The sequence below is a fragment of the Muscardinus avellanarius genome (genome assembly GCF_963383645.1).
Source record: "Muscardinus avellanarius genome assembly, chromosome: 11".
In the NCBI taxonomy this organism is placed as follows: domain Eukaryota; kingdom Metazoa; phylum Chordata; class Mammalia; order Rodentia; family Gliridae; genus Muscardinus; species Muscardinus avellanarius.
In genome coordinates this window covers 10304032-10321103 of record NC_137797.1, presented here as the reverse complement: position 1 = coordinate 10321103, position 17072 = coordinate 10304032, and the positions used below count along the sequence as shown (strand labels likewise).

Genomic DNA, 17072 nt, shown 5'->3' with positions numbered 1-17072 from the left:
GCAGATGTGCAGGGGAACCCGGTGAGATGTTAGGGGAGGTGGCCGCGGGCCCATCGAGGCCACAGCCGTCACGGGGCTGGAGGGCTGAGGCGAGGGCAGGCTGGGTGGAACCGTCACATGTCAGCCCTCCAGCTCTGATGGGCCTCCACTTCCTCTGGTACTACCAGCAGCAGCTCACAGTTCTTTCCTCGCAAATGATGTTTTAGAAATTTCCTATGGGAAAAGGAATGGGTGAGAGAAAAAACGAAATGCGGGTGAGCTGCAAGTCCCAGGTTTGGGGCCACATGCCTGCCAGGTACCTCATCATTTGTGCCCCTGACAATCCTAAATGTCACGTAGACAACTACAGAGGGCTCCACGTTTAGTTACCCTCAGTCCATCCAGTCAGAATTCCAATCTGAATCTCTGCTCAGTCTCAACTGTTACTGCTGACAGTAGCTAGTTCTGTGATGAACAGAACACAAAGTACCCTAAAGGAATTCTAATTGTTTTAAAAAGTCAACTTTTAGCCAGGCATGGTCATACATGCCTGTAATCCCAGTACTTGGGAGGCTGAGAGAGGAGGATACAGGTTCTCGGCCAGCAGCAGCTACTTAGCGAGACCCTGTTTCAAAAAAGTCTGAGGGTGTAGCTCAGGCAGAATACCCCTGGATTCAACCCCCAGTACAAAAGAAAAAAAAAAATCAGCTTTTCTACTCCCAGGGCACTTTAAACCCCCTCTGGCTGAATGTCTGCCTTCCTCTCTCTGAGCTGGCAATGACACCGTCCCAGTTTCTAGGTGGAGCGGCGGTACAATGGCAGCCCCCCAAGACCAGAAGGCCAGTATTCCAGGCTGTGGAACTTGCTTTCAAAGAGATGAAAGCATTGACTAAGGTGTTTCAAGTCTGAGACGCTATGACTCCAAGTGAGGAAAGGAGAGGATCTGAACTCACAGGAGTTTCATTTCCTTGTCAAATAATCAAAGATGAGCTCAACTTCCCAACACATCACACAGGGCCGGCAGCGTGGCCACACGGTTACCTGAGCTCGCTCTCGCCTCCAATCCACTCGGGAGTCTTGAGCTTGGAGTCGAGGTTGTAGTAGGTGCCTCCCACCTCTCGAACACAGATCCAGTGCTGCCTCTTGAGAGGCAGCTTGAGCGGCCCCCAGCACAGGCTGGAGGGCAGGTTCATGATGAAGCCCATGACGTTAGTGAGAGCCATGACACTGACGTCCCTGCAGAGGAGAAGTGGTGTCAGCCCCAGGGCCGTCCCCTCCTGCCGCTGCAAGGGGCCCACACTCAAGCCGTCAAGTCAAACATGGTCAATTACCTGCGCTTGTCCCACCAAACAGCTTCATAGCCTTTGGTCTGAAGTGCTGCCATGATGACGTTCACATCATAGTTCCCATTTCCCAGCATGCTCTTCTTGTGGGGTGTCACCATGGTGTTTGGAGATAACCTCAAGTGTGAGAAGAGGAAGGCTGAGACTTGCCGTCTGTCAATCCCCCGGCCCTTCACTACCAGGAGAGCATTCTGCCACAAGCTCAAGGCTAGTCCCCACTCGAATATAATTCCTCCAGCTTCCACTTAAGTAGCCTGCCTCTGGGTCCTGCTACTCTTACAACTGCCTTGCTTTTTATGCAGAACAATTCAGGAGGGGTGAGACCTACCTACCTGCCTGCAGCTGAGAAAGCTTGAGTATAATCAAGCTTCGTGGCATACACCTTAAATTCCAACAACTCAAGAGACTGAAGGAGGAAGACCGCAGGTTCAAGGCTAGCCTTGGCAACTCAAAAATAAAAAGGGCTGGGGGAGCTAAATGTGGTGGTGCGCACTTGTATTCCCAGTACTTGGGAAGCTAGGGCAGGAGGACTGCATGTTCTCAGCCAGCCTCAGCTACTTAGTGAGGCCCTCTGCAACATAATGAGACCCTCTTTCAAAATAAAGAATAAAAATAGGGCTGGGGATGCTGGACATGGTGACATACACTTGTAATTCTGGTACTTGGGAGCTGAGACAGGAAGACCACAGGTTCCTGGCCAGCCTCAGCTAGTGTGAGACCCTTCACAACTTAGCAAGACCCTGTTACAAAAAAAAAAAAAAAAAAAATAGGGCTGGAGGTGTAGCTCAGAGGTAGAATGCCCCTGGGTTCAATCCCCAGTACAAAAAAAAAAAAAAAAAAAGCAAGCAAGAGCTGGCTGTGGCAGCACACACTTGCAGTCTCAGTACTTGTGAGTTGAGACAGGAGGATCACAGGTTCAAGGCCAGCCTCAGCTACTTTAGCGAGGACCTCCACAACTTAGTGAGACCCTGTTTCAAAAAAAAAAAAAAAAACTAGGAGCCGGGCGTGGTGGTGCATGCTTGTAATCCCCGCACTTGGGAGGCGAAGACAGGGCGCAGGTTCGAAGCCAGCTGTGCTGGCTTAAGAGACTGTTTCCAAATTTTACAAAGTACAAAAATAGGTCTGGGAGTGTAGCCCAGAAGTAGAAGGGTTTCCAGGAACCCCAATACCACCACCAAAAAAACAAAAACAAAAACAAACAAAAAAACCTAGGGATGGTGGTATAACTTGGAGGTAGAATGCCCCTGGGTTCAATTCCTAGTACTGCAAGAAAAAGGAAAAAAAAAAAAGTAAGCAAGCACGTCAAGCATGTCCACATGAAGCCAATGGACACAAAGTTCCCTGAAGTAGTCTCGTCCCTGCAGCCCCCAGCCCGCTGCAGGCTTCCTATTGCGGACCTCTGCCTTGGTACAAGCCTTTCAACAGTGGGAATCAGTACGTGATGTTTCCATTTCCATGAGCAGTAACTGGTTACGGCTGTTTTTAGTGCTTTCTATTTAAGGGCCTCCACACTTGGTAATCATTACACACTCAAAGGCATCCAGGATAGACAGGCGTGGTGGGCACGCTTGTCATCCCGGCATTCGGGAGGCTGAGACCGGAGGATCGCAGTTCGCGGACAGCCTCAGCTACTTAGTGAGGCCCTCTGCAACTCAGTGAGACCCTGTTTCAAAATAAAGAATAGCTGGGCGTGGTGGCGCACGCTTGTCATACCCGCGCTTGGGAGGCAGAGACAGGAGGATCGCGCAGGTTCGAAGCCAGCCGCGTGCACTGGCTTAGGAGACCCTGTTTCCAAATAAAAATGTAAAAATAGGTCTGGGAGTATAGCCCGGAGGTAGAAGGGTCCAGGAACCCCAGTACCACAAAAAAAAAAAAAAAGTAAAAAATAGGGATAAGGGTGTAGCTTGGAGGTCGAATGCCCCTGTTCCATTCCCAGTACTAGGGAAAAAAAAATGCATATAGGAGTCCAAGCAGGTAACATAAATGCAAAAACTTGAGCCAGATATAAGGCAAAAAAAGTATTAAGGCCACTAGGCATGGTGGCACACGCTTGTAATCCGGGAAGGTGGCAAAGGACTGCCATCCCAAGACTTGGGAGGCTGAGACAGGAGGATCACAGGTGTGAGACCAGCCTCAGCAACTTATCAAGACCCCCAGCTACTTAGTAAGACACTGTTCCAAAATAAAAGAATAAAATAGGGTTGAGGGTGTATGTAGCTTGGAAGTAGAATGCCCCTGAGTTCCATCTCCAGTATCACACATCAAAAAAAGTATTAAGGCCTATGTTAAGTTGGAATGCATAACTCAACTACAGACATTCCACACATACATAGAAAAAAATTTTTTTTTAATCTAGGTCATTCTATCAAGCTGTACCCTCAGCCCTTTTTATTTGGAGACAGTATCTTGCTATGTTGCCCAGGCTGGCCTTAAATTTTGGATGGTCTGGCTTCAGCTTTTGGAGCAGCCGGTACTACAGACATGCACCACCACACCTGGAAAAATATTAAAGCGCTCAAACAAATCTCAATCACAGCCCTGACTGGCCCACTCTGCTCAGCCTCTCTGCCGGGACTCTGGCACCCCGTTCCTAGGAGGCCTGTGCTACTGGTGTTCCCTTTTTTTTTTTTTTTTTTTTTTTTTTGGCGGGTCTGGGGATGGAACCCAGGGGCATTTGACCTCTGAGCTACACCCCCAGCCCTATTTTTTATTCTTTATTTTGAAACCGGGTCTCACTGAGTTGCAGAGGGCCTCACTAAGTAGCTGAGGCTGTCCGTGAACTGCGATCCTCCAGTCTCAGCCTCCCGAATGCTGGGATGACAAGCGCGCCCACCATGCCCGCTCGATGGTGTTCCCATTCTAAGGTGGTGCTCTCACATGCATGTCAGCCCAGGAGCTGTGGAAGGCTGCCCTAAGGGAGGGTCAGCACGCTCTCACCTACACGTGTAGGGAGGAGGGGAAATGTGGCGAGTCCCTCAGGACAGAAGCAAAGGGCAGTTGTCTAGGAGGCTGCCACACGCCATCTCCTGAAGAGAATCTAGACTTTGGGTGAAGATGACAATTCTAGAAATCTCAGGAAGTTGTTGTGTGTGTGTGTGATAGTGGGGGTGGAACCCAGGGGCTTTCTACCTCTGGGCTACACTCCCAGACCTATTTTATACTTTATTTGGAGACAGGGTCTCAGTAAGTTGCTAAGAGCCTCACTCAGTAGCTGAGGCTGGCTTTGAACCTGTGTGATCCTCCTGTCTCAGCCTCCCAAGTGCTGGGATTACAAGGGTGCGCCACCATGCCCAGCAGAAAGGTTTTTTTTTAAACTTCTTTATACAACAACCATTTATTCTTTTCTTTTTTGTAGTACTGAGGATTGAGCCCAGGGAGGGGCATTATATCTCTGAGCTACATCCTCAGCCCTACTTTATTATTATATTATTATTTTTTTTTTGGCAGTACTGGATGGAACCAGTACATTTTACCTCCAAGTGACATCCCCACCCTATTTTTTATTCTTTAATTTAAAACAGTGTCTCAGCCGGGTGTGGTGGCGCACGCTTGTAATCCCCGCTCTTGGGAAGCAGAGACAGGAGGATTGCGCGGGTTCGAAGCCAGCCGTGCTGGCTTAAGAGACCCTGTTTCCAAATTTAAAAAGTATATTAAAAAATAGGTCTGGGAGTGTAGCCCGGAAATAGAAGGGTTTCCAGGAACCCCAGTACCACCAAAAATAAATAAATAAATTTAAAAAACTGTCACATTCAGTTACAAAAGACCTCATTAAGTAGTAGCAGAGGCTGTCCTCAAACTATATTCCTCCTGTTTCAGCCTCCCAAATGCTGGGATTACAAGCATACGCCACCACACCCGGCTTCTACTTTAGTATTATTATTATGATGATGATTATTATTTTTAATGTGTGGTACTGGGGATGGAACCCAGGGGCATTCTACCTCTGAGCTACACCCTGAGACCTATTTGTTTTAATTTTTTTTATTTTGAAACAGGGTCTCACCGAGTTACAAAGGGCCTCACAAAGTAGTAGCTGAGGCTGTCTGTAAACCTTGATCCTCCTATCTCAGCCTTCCAAATGCTGGGATTACAAGCATATGCCATGATGCCTGGCTTATACTTTATTGTATTTTTTCTTTTTTTTTCGGAACTGGGGATGGAACCCTGGGGCATTCTACCTCCGAGGTATACTCTCAGTAACTTGCCTATTTTTTATTGATTATTTTGAAATGGTCTCATTGAGTTGCAAAGGGCCTCACTAAGTAGCTGAGGCTGTCCCAGAACTTTATTCCATGCCTGGCTACTTTGTTTTTCATTTTGAAACAGAGTCTTAGCCAGGTGTGGTGGCACTCACCTGTAATTCCAGTATCTGGGAGGCTGAGATAAGAGTAGGTTTGAGGTCAGGCTCAGCAAGCAGTGAAACTCATAAACTAGTGAGACCCTGTTTCAAAATAAACAATAAACCAGGTGTGGTGGTGCACACTTGTAATCCCAGTACCTGAGAGGCTGAGACAGGAGGACTGCAGGTTCACAGACAGCCTCAGTTACTTAGTGAAGCCCTCTGTAACTTAGTGAGACCCTGTTTCAAAATAAAAAATAAAAAATAGGGCTGGGGGTATAGCTCAGAGGTAGAATGCTCCTAGGTTCAATCCCCAGTACTTAAAAAATAAATAAATAAACAAAAATAGAGCAGGAGATACAGCTCAGAGGTATAATGCCTCTGGGTTCAATCCCCAATACCAAGAAAATAAACAGAGTCTTGTCAGGTTGCTGAGAGTATCAATTACTAAGTTGCTGAGGCTGGTTTTGAACCTGTGATCCTTCTATCTTAGGGTCCCAAATACTGCGATGACAATGTACACCACCATGCCCAGCTATAGCAGAAACTTTAATACGTGTATCATTTAGTCATCACCTTAAACCTATGAAGGTATGGATTATTTATTTATTTATTTTAGGTACTGGGGATGGAACCCAGAGGCATTGGACCTCTGAGCTACACCCCCAACCCTATTTTCTTTTTATTCTTTATTTTGAAACGGGGTCTCACTGAGTCACAAAGGGCCTCACTAAGTAGCTGAGGCTCTCTGAGAATCACAATCCTCCTGTCTCAGCCTCCCAAATGCTGGGATTACAAGTGTGCACCACTATGCCCATCTTCTATTTTGTAAGTCAAAACCTTGAGGCTTGAGGATTTTTTTTTTTTTCTGGAAACCTTCTACCTCTGGGCTACACTCCCAGACCTATGTTTTATATTTTTTATTTGGAACCAGGGTCTCTTAAGCCAGCGAGGCTGGCTTTGCACCAGCACGATCCTCCTGTCTCAGCCTCCCAGGCGCGGAGGCTTGATGCTTTTAACTCACTTGCCAATGAGCAAATGATAGAACTAAATTAAAAAATGGGTTCTCTAGACCCTGCACTGATGCTTGCTGTCTCAAAGCAGCACAGGAGTCAGAGGAGGAGGGAGCGTAGCGCTGCTCCAAGGAAAGGCCAGCTGAGTCCCGGAGAGGACCAAGCAAGCCAGCAGGTTTCCAGGAGGAATTCTGGGAGTCTGAAATGCTACTCCTCACCTCGAGCACACAGGAAAGGGGATTATATGACATGCTTCAGTTCCCACACGGATCTGACCACGCAGGGTGCACCTTTCAGGCCCAGAATTCCAAGGACCTGTCTGCTCTGGCCTATCTCAGCTCCTTCCCTGTCGACTCCCACTACCTCTCCCCTAAATGGAGGCTGACGTGACTTGCACAGTCGTGCCCCGTTGGCGGTGGCAGAGCTGGGGCGCGCCCTCTGAACCGGGACAGTTGAGCAGGGCTCTGGGTGTGTGACCACGCTGGCCCACTGAATCCCCAGGGAGTGCGTTCTTCTCCCCACAAAGCTCTCTTGAGACTGCTTTGCAAGCTCCTGCTCAGGAGGGTCTCCTGGTTTCCATGGAAATCCTGGGCTGTGCCACAGCTTCCCTGTTTGTTGTCAGAGCCGGGAGAGCTGAGTGAAGTAGGACAGCCGGCTCGGGTCCATCCACACCCTCAGGCGAGTCTCCGGTCCTCTCCTGTGGTCGCCACCACATCGGCTATGGGGATGACTTTAGATTATAATAAAAAGGAGATGGGAGCTGTTTCGTCAAGATCCTTTTTCTTCCTTAAGTCTTTCTTTCCTATTAGGTCTGAAGAGACACCATTACAAAACATGACTGGATTTCCTGACTTATTTCTAACTGAAGCACAGACCCCGGGGCCGGGGACAGAGGTGCGTCTGTGTGAGCTGCTCTCACTGTTATCATCATTATTATATGCTTGCCTGGCCTTGGACAGCAGTCGAATCCCTAGAAGTTAATTAATACTCAGCACCTTTTCTAAATTTTATAACCACCATGTTTATTTATTTAGTGGTACTGGAGACTGAACCCAGGGGCATTCTATCCTGAGCTACACACCCGGCTCTTTTTATTTGGAAACAGTGTCTCACTAGGTTGCTGAGTGTCTCAGCCTCCCAAATACTAGGATTACAGGTGTGCACCACCACATCCAGCTACCACCACACTTTAGTGGCCCCTTCCACCTGCTCAGGGGAATTTATAATGGAGAAGCTGGAATACTCACCCTTTGTGGTAGAGAATGCTAGTTGTTCACCAGTATCCCTTATCTCTGTGTTCCTTCCAACTTTCATTACTTTTCCCCCTGGTACCAAGCTAGTTTTTGGCTAGATTCTAATAGCTATTATATTTTGGAAAAGGAACATTTAGATAACTGCAATCATTTTTTTTAAACCGGGGACTGAACTCAGGGGCATTCTACTGCAGGCTACACCCCCAGATGTATATTATTTTTTATTTAGAAAGAGGGTCTTGCTAAGTTGCTAAGAGCCTAAGTTGCTGAGGTTGACTTTGAACTTGCAATCCTCCTGTCTCAGTCTCCCAAGTGCTGGGATTACAGACGTGGGTCACCATGCCCAGCTACTGCAAGAACACTTGATCCCTGAAAAACCAGGATCAAACCAGGTGCAGTGACGCACACCCGTAATCCCAGTACTTGGGAGGCTAAGACAGGAGGATCAAAGTTCTAGACCAGCCTCAGCAACTTAGCAAGGCCCTCAGCAACTTAGACCCTGATTCAAAATAAAAAATAAAGCTAGTGTGGTGGTGCACACCTGTAATACCAGTACCTGGGAAGCTGAGACAGGAGGACCGCAGGTTCGCTGACAGCCTTAGCTACTTGTCAGGCCCTCTGCAACTTAGTGAGACCCTATTTCAAATAAAATAATAAAAGCCAAGCTTGGTGGTGCACACTTGTAATCCCGGCACTTGAAGGGCGGAGACAGGAGGATCTCAGTTCATGGACAGCCTCAGCTACTTGGTGAGGCCCTTTGCAACTCAGTGAGACCCTATTTCAAAGTAAAGAATAAAAAAATAGGACTGGGAGTGTAGCTCAGTAGAATGCCCTGGGTTCCATCCCTAGTATCGCAAAATAAATAAATGGGCTGAGAGCCAGGCAGGGTGGCGCACACTTGTAATCCCCGTGGTTGGGAGGTGGAGACAGGAGGATTGCGCAGGTTCGAAGTCAGCCTCGCTGGCTTAACAGACCCTGTTTCCAAATAAAAATAATATAAAATGGGTGTGGGAGTGTAGCCCGGAGGTAGAAGGGTTTCCAGGAACCCCAGTACCACCAAAAAACAAAAACAAAAACAAAACTGGTGCATTGTAATCCTCTTACTTGGAAGGCTGAGCCAGGAGGATCGCAAGTTCCAGGCCAGCCTCAGCTACTTAGTGAGGCTCTCCACAACTTAGTGAGACCCTGTTTCAAACTAAAAAAATTAAAAATAGGGCTGGGGTTGTAACTTGGAGGTAGAATGCCCCTTGGTTCAATCTCCAATACTGCAAAAACCAACCAACCAACCAAACAAACAAACAAAACAACCTGGCAAAGCGGCTACTCTATCATCTGACCCTCAGACCCTTCTTTTTCAAAGTTTGGACACATACATGGTAACACGAATAAGGCAAATACCCTCGCCTATCTCCTTAGACACTGATGACACCTGCTTGTCTTTTCTTCTGGACCGAGCCTTGGCCCCACCTCACCTCTCTCTTTCCTGTGCCCTTGTTGTCTGACCAGCTATTAGCTCGGTTCTTTTTAAGTTCCTACTTCTTTCTAGACCAGCATGAGTCACTCGTATCCACAACTCCACTGAAACTCCACCCTGCTTTTGTATTTCTCCTCTTTTGTCTGGCTGAAATTCAGCTGCTAGGATGAACTTCCTATCAACAAACAGCACTTACGGACGGACGTTTTCCTCCCACTGGATCTGAGAACTTAGAGCTGTCTCGTTAAACGTGCCAGCTTCGCTCTTTCCCTCCAGATCTGAGAGCGCGAACTGCGGGCCCGTGGCGCCCACTGCGCCTGCCTGTCTTCTCAAGGCCTGCTCTGCGCGGCTCCCTGCTCAGCTTTCCTCTAGTGTCTCGCACTGCCTGGCACACCGCAGGCTAGTCAATGTTTGTTCAAAAAATTCCAGCTTCTCGCTCTCACCTTTTCTCCTTGTGCTTTTTCCTCTGGTTTCCTATCCGCATAGAATCTGGACTTCTACTTCTGGAATGCTCTTTTATGTACTGGTTTCTTTTTACCCGAGGCAGACCTGTCTACTGCGCTGACAGGGAGTGGAGAAGGCAGTACAATTTACAAATGCTTTAAAAGGAGCAAGACCCCGGTTCCATGGGGTGTTCAGCAAGTACTTAGCATTCTTGCATTCAGGGGAAACACAGCTTCAAGACTGCTATTACTCACACACCCTTGACGAACACAGTTCAGACGCGTGACCCTGGCCCCACTCACGAGCGAGGGGACAGCTCTGCTGCTACAACAGCTCTGACAAGTCTTTCCAGTCCTCATGGAGCAGCCCGGGCAGTGGGGAAGCACGCCCTGGAGCCACAAAGCATGGGTGGGAATCCTGCCATTAACAGTCTGTGAACTCTGAGCTGTGACTTCTTCATTTGGAATCATGGGAAACAACAGAGCCCCTCTCCTAAGCTGGGTGTGAGGACAAGGCACACTCGGGACGTGCTTGCACACAGTGTTCGTGTGTGACGATCTCCTCATGGTTACTCCCCTGGCCAGACTAGGGGCCAAACTTATAGAAGTATACACTCTTCTACCTGAACACTACTACATACACAGAACTGTTGTATCTGACATTATTTACTAGTGGGTGAAAGGGAAAATCTAGTAAACTGAGTCTTAATTTCCTAGGACCACTCACTATGATAGTGTTGTTCTGGGAGTTCTAGTACACATTATGAAGTACCACACACACTCAGCTATTTGCCATGAATCCTTTCCTTCTCCCTAGCTTTAGATTAGGAAACAATTTGCAACTATCCAATAAGACTACAAAAAATATTAAGGCTAGCCAAAAGTTAGCAGTTCGATGGGCCGAGTCCTTTCTGCCACATGACCTGGTGATCTACCTCCCAGGGCCCCACTTCCCTAAAGAGCAAACTCTACTTGCTGCTAGATAGTGGTCATGCTACAAATGACACATTTCGTTTGTGAAGGCAAAGAAATCACTCTGGTTATTACTGGCATTGGAAAATAACTGTTCTCATTATAGCTCTATCAGTACACTCTGATTAACAGTCTTTTAAGAGAAGACCTATGGGTCTTTTAGAGTAAACGGTCCACACCCATGCTTCACAAATGACCACAAACAGGTTGATTCCAGCCATAATTCAGGTTTCTGTGCTGCAGTAATTTCATCTCCAAATGAAGGGAGTCAAAAACAGGTCCTGGAGACTGTCAACAGGCACCACGTGAAGAATTCTTGCAGAATTCTTGCACTTTCCCTGCCCTGAGGACCGAGAAAGCCCAACCCTGTGGAGTGGGGTGATCAGATAGGCTCGCCGCCAATGGACTGCGGATACGCTGTCCTGTCTATCCAGGCCCTGCAGAACTCTCACACCTTTTGGGAAAAGACTTTGCAAAGCAAAAAGCTGAACTTCAATCCGCTCGTGGGGTGGCACTTAAGAAAGGACATCTAGAATAACGTAGAAAGGGGAGGGATCTGGAGTCAGCCTCAATCACAGCTTTGCTGTTTGGGAACTACTTGGACAAACTACCTGACCTTTTTGTTTGCTTCTCTATCAACACTGCTGAGAGGGGTCATACAAAACAATGTCTGCAAAGTCCCGAGGCCAGCACAAGGCCTCACAGAAAAGCTACGTGTACGCCTTTCTCTTGGTTCCCACCACATCCCACCTTTGATGAAAGGCGAAAGTGGACATATCTTGTCCCCCTTAGACTGAGAACTCCTTGATGGCTGGACTTGAGGGGCGGGAGGCATTCCAGCACAGACGTCAACAGCGGAGGTCCAAACCTGCCTTCAACCCTGGCTCCCAGGTCTGTTATGCTACTTTGGGCACGTGACTGCATGTCGCTGGGCCCTTTCTACTTAGTCAAATGGAAATAACATATATAACATGGGTTCTGAGGGGCTGTAGAGGAGATCACTTGAGGAAAATACAACGTACCCTATTCCAAAGTGGAGGCACATAAACGGCAATGGTCACCTTTCCCTTTCCTGCACTCCTTATTCCTTCTGGACACTATCCAGTTAATACCTGTGGGTTTGAAGGCCTATGCACCTCAGACATTGTCCCACCCACACAAACTCAGAAAGCCCAAGAAGTGGGCATCAAGATGCCAAGAAGGGGTGCCCTACCTCTGGAAAATCTCTTGCAGCGTTTCCCGCGTGAAGGCGTTGCTGTCCTGGAAGACGTTATTGAGAGCGTGGAGGGCACAAAGCTCCCTGCGTTGTTTCTCATGGTAGATTTGTGGAGGTGCTGCCTGGGGCAGCTCCAAGGATTCAGATTTGGTCTTGTCTCCTTTCCATGGCACGCAACTCATGTTTTTGTTTTTCTTTTTAGGTTCCAGAGAGGGCCAAAACACCCCACTCTTCCCTCCTGAGGAAGATGTCAGCTTCTTTTCAGGATTCCTGAGATCCCCCTTATTCTCTGGTGCCCATGATTTATGCTTTGTCACTGGGAGAAAAGGTTGGAATCGAAAGGGGAAAAAAAAAAATCCACCTCTTCTCTCTTCTCAGTAGAAAAATAATTTTTGGATTGGTTTATTTCACTACTACTGTCAAAGTGCAGAATTTTTTTTTAAAAATCATATAAAATGTAAGATTTGGATGTCTTTTCCCCACCCTTTCTTCTCCCCCACCAAAAAGGCTCGGTTTCCTTGCGGTGTTTTCCTCTCTGCAAATGCCAGCCAGGCCTCAATGCAGGAAGACCGAATGGGTTCGATCACATCGCTCCTTTTCTTCCATTTCCTTCGAATCACGACACCACGGATTCAGGAGACAAGGCCTGGGCGGCGGATAGCACGCACGACCCGAGCAGCTAGCGAGGCCCGGCCGGCCTGGGGTCGCGGGCCGCGCTGGGGCCTCGGGGGCAGCGCTCCATCCCCTCGGGCTGGGTGGCGAGGCTGGCACTCCGGTCCTCTCGCCGCGGCCCTGCGGAGGAGACAAGGCAGGTCAGCTCCGCCCGGCGGGAGGGCGGCGGGCTCGGGCCGGCCGGGAGGGCGCGGCGGGCCGCCCTGCCCGCGGGAGGCTCCTGCGCCGCCGGGGCAGGCCCGGAGGGGTGGGGCCGGGCGGTGACCTCGCCCTCCGCGGCCCGGGACCCCCGGGCGCCGGCTCCCCCGCCCCGGCTCCCCGCCCCGCCCGGCCGGCCGGCTCACGGTCGCGCCGCCCGCCGCCCGCCTCCGCCGCCGACCGCCGCCTGGAGCTGCGAGCTGCCACCTGGGCCGCGCGCGCGGGCCGGCGGGCGCGCGCACCGAGCCCGACGTCAGCGCCCCGCGCCTCGCCCGGCGCGCGCTCCGGAAACGCCTCCCGCGCCGCCCCGCCCTCGCCGTGACGTCACGCCCGCCGCCGGCGTGACGTCAGCGGCGCGCCCCTCTCGGCCGCGCTCCCTCCGCCCCGCCTGCGTCTCCCGCCCAGACGGCTTTATGTTCGTGCAGCGCGCGGTTCACCCGAGGGATTTCTTTTCTTTTCTCTTCTTTTCTTTTCTTTTCTCTTCTCTTCTTTTCTTTTATCTTCTCTTCTCTTCTTTTCTTTTTTTGTAACGAGGATTGGACTCAGGGTCATTCCGCTTCCGAGCTACACCCCTAGCTCTATTTTATTTTCGTTTGGAAACACAGTGTCGCCAAATGGATGATAATCTCACGACTTGCTGAGGTTGGCCCGCCAACCCGCGGTCCTCTAGTCTCAGCCTCCTCAGTGCTGGGGTTGCAGGTGTGAGCCACCGTGCTCGGCTCGGGTGGTTTCAAAAGACTACAGTGATGCGCTTGGGCCCAAATCTCTTGGTTGTTGGGCCCGAGGGCCTCGCCCTTTCCTGGAACGCGGGGAGGGTAAGTGCCTCGCCGAGAGTCACGGTTCAGTTCCTTGGTGTCTTATTTCGGGTCACTTCACACAAACCCCTGCCCTTTTTACCCTGCACCCCCGCTCATGGTGGCTGTCGCTGGACTTTCTTCTGCATTTCCTCAAGGACTGGCTAGAAGAAGAATCAAAAGAAGACAAGCCGGGGATCGTTGTCCATGCGGAGACAGGAGGGTTGCAGGTTTGAGGACAGCCTCAGCAAATAAACTCATTAATCTCTGTTTCAAAATAAAAATAAAATAGAGCTGCGAGTGTTGCTCGGAGGTGGAATGCCCCTGGCCAATCCCCAGTACCAAAAACAAACAAACAAAAAAAACTGGCAGACTACTGGCAGGTGCAGGTGAGTGGTTTTCTTCCTTTACTCCCAGGGCCTGTGAAAGCATTATCCATAGTAGCTGCACTCCTTTTTTTACTTTTTTGTTTGGGAAATTGCTAAAACAATAAAAGAAATCACACTGCCAAGTCAGTCATTTTGGGCCCTGCCTTAACAAACCACAACACGCGGGACCATTTCACTCAAAAGTGTTCTTTAACATGCTCGAGTGCTAACCATGGGTTACCTTTTTGCACACTACTTTGAATTATCTTAAGCTTTTGTAATTTGCAAGCCATCCAGATGTCACGGTATACTTAACACGAGAGTGGTTGTTGAGGGCTTGCTATGCCGCAAGCACTGTTGTAAGTGCTTTACATATGTTGACTTATTTACTGCCATTTATCCTATAGGTACTTCTCTTTTTTGAGAAAAAAATTAAAGCTCCAAGAAGTTAATTGAGTTACTCGAGGTCACTTATGTCCAAAGTGGATACAAGCTAACTTGTCTTCAAAAAGAGGTTGTAAAAATGGGTAGGGGATTCCCATGAAAATGGGTTGTTTTTCCCATTTTGCGTTTTTTTTTTTTTTTTTTTTGTGGGTCTGGAGATGGAACCCGGGGCATTCGACCTCCGAGTTACATCACCTGGCCTATTTTTTTTTTTTTATTCTTTATTTTGAAACAGGGTCTCACTGAGTTGCAGAGAGCCTCACTAAGTAGCTGAGGCCATCCGTGAACCGTGATCCTCCGGTCTCAGCCTCCCAAATGCTGGGATCACAAGCGTGCGCAACCACTCCGGGCTTCATTTTTTGTTTTTGTTATTATTTTTTATTTTTGGTGCAAGGGATTGAACTCAGGGAAATTATACCTCTGGGCTACACCCCAGCCCTATTTTATAGCCTCAAGCCTTCGATCCTTCTGTCTCAGCCTTCTAAGTACTGGGATTGCCGGCATGTGCCACCATGCCTGGCTTCTGAAATGTTGTAGAATTTCTCATCCAACTGGGCATGGTGGCGCATACCTATAACCCGAGTACTTAGGAAACTGAGACATGAGGATTGCATTTGAGGTCAATCTCAGCAATTTAGCTAGACACTGTTTCAAAAATAAGGAATAGCCGGGCACAGTGGTGCATGACTCTAATCCCAGTACTTGGGAGGCTGAGACAAGGAGGCTCACAGGTTTGCAGCCAGCTTCAACAACATAGTGAGACCCTGTTTCAAAAATAAAATAGAAGCTGGGCGTGGTGGCACATGCTTGTAATCTCAGATTTTGGGAGTTAGAGACAGGAGGATCATGGTTCGCAGACAGCCTCAGTTACTTAGGTCCTTTGCAACTCAGTGAAACCCTATTTTAAAATAAAGAATAAAAATTAGGGCTGGGAGTGTAGCTCAGAGGTAGAATGCCCCTGGGTTCCATCCCTAGTACTGCAAAAATAAATAAATAAATAAATAAATAAATAAATAAAATAGGGTTGGGGTATGTCTCGGAGATAGAATGTCCCTGGGTTCAATCCTCAGCACCAAAAAGAAAGAAAGAAAGAAGTATTGATTTGTGGCTTAGAGGTAGAATTCTCCTGGGTTCAGTTTCAGGTACCAAAGAAGGAAGGAAGGCGGGAGAGGAAGGAAGAGGAAAGAATTTTTCATTTACCTAGGCCTACTAGCACAGGCCTGTAATCCAGTACTTGGGAAACTGAGATAGCAGGATCACAGGTTCAAGACCAGCCTCTGCAATTTAGTGAGACCTTGTTTCAAAATAAAAAATAAAAGGACTAGAAGTGGAGCTTGCAGGCAGAATACCTTTGGATTTAATCTCCAGCACCACAAATACTCAAAAAAGAATTTCTCATTCCATTCAATAAACATCACTAAGAATGTCTTTTCTGAACGAAGTTCTGTAGTGGGAAGTACATATTCTTTAGTCTGTTTTAAACGTCAGCACACTTCTGAGATATGGAGCTACCATAGTACAACACCAGTGGTCACCAAAATGTGTGCGGAACACACACACATATATACACACATACACACACACCAGTCAGGTCTATAGTAGACACCAGGCAGGCACCCTTCAGTTCAGTTCAGTTCTGACAATACTTGAGGAAAGTGTCAGATCTCTGAGGCTAAGCGCTCCGGCCCACAAGATTACCTTTCACTTCCAGATGCCAGTTACAAATTCAGGCCTCTGGAACTTCTGGCGACCAGCTCTATGAATCAAGGTCCCCACGATCCCCTCATTGGTCCGATTAATCTGCTAAAGCAGCTCAGAGAACTCAAGGAAACACTTAAAGGACAATTTATTATGAAGAATATTGCAAAGGATAGTGAACCACCAGATGAAAGAGATATGCAGCAAGGTTTGTGGGAAGGACACGAAGTTTCCATGCCCCTATGAGTGCGCTACCTAGACGCCTCAGCCGGGCGTGGTGGTGCACACTTGTAATCCCAGTATTTTGGAGGCTGAGACAGGAGCATCACAGGTTCTCAGCCAGCCTCAGCAACTTAGTGAGGCCCTCTTCTCAACTCAATGAGACCCTGTTTCAAAGTAAAAAGGGATAAAATAGGGCTGGAGGTGTAGCTTAGAGGTAGAATGCCCTTGGATTCAATCCCCAGTACCAACAACAACAAAGAGAACCTCCCTGTGTTTTGCTTCCCAAACTCAGTCCTTTGCAAGGGCTTTATGGAACCTTCATTACACTGGCATGACTGATGAAATAACTGGCCATTGGTGATCAACTTACGCGTCAGGCCTTCCCTGCCCAGAGGCTGAAGAGGGATGGGGATCCCGACCCTCTAATCTTGCCATGGTCTTTCTGCGACCCGCATCTACCCATCAGTGGACCTACTAGCATCCAAAAGAACATGGTATCAGGGTGTGGTGGTGCATTTCTGTAAACCTGATATTTGGAAGATTGAGAGGAGGATTGCAGGTCTTCAGCATTTAGCAAAACTCTGTTTCCAAATAGAAAATAAAATAGGGCGGGAGGCGTAGATTGAAGGTAGAAAACACACACA

The 17072-nt window shown here is 48.4% G+C and overlaps 1 protein-coding gene across 1 annotated transcript; it reads right to left on the bottom strand.

Moving 5' to 3' along the window:
• Positions 1-113: 113 nt before the first annotated feature.
• Positions 114-12214, bottom strand: JOSD1 (Josephin domain containing 1; the record flags this gene model as incomplete). Its single annotated transcript, XM_080705994.1, has 4 exons — positions 114-213; positions 1021-1215; positions 1311-1439; positions 12030-12214. 4 exons carry the CDS (start codon positions 12212-12214, stop codon positions 114-116), a joined length of 609 nt encoding a protein of 202 aa, XP_080562120.1.
• Positions 12215-17072: the final 4858 nt, after the last annotated feature.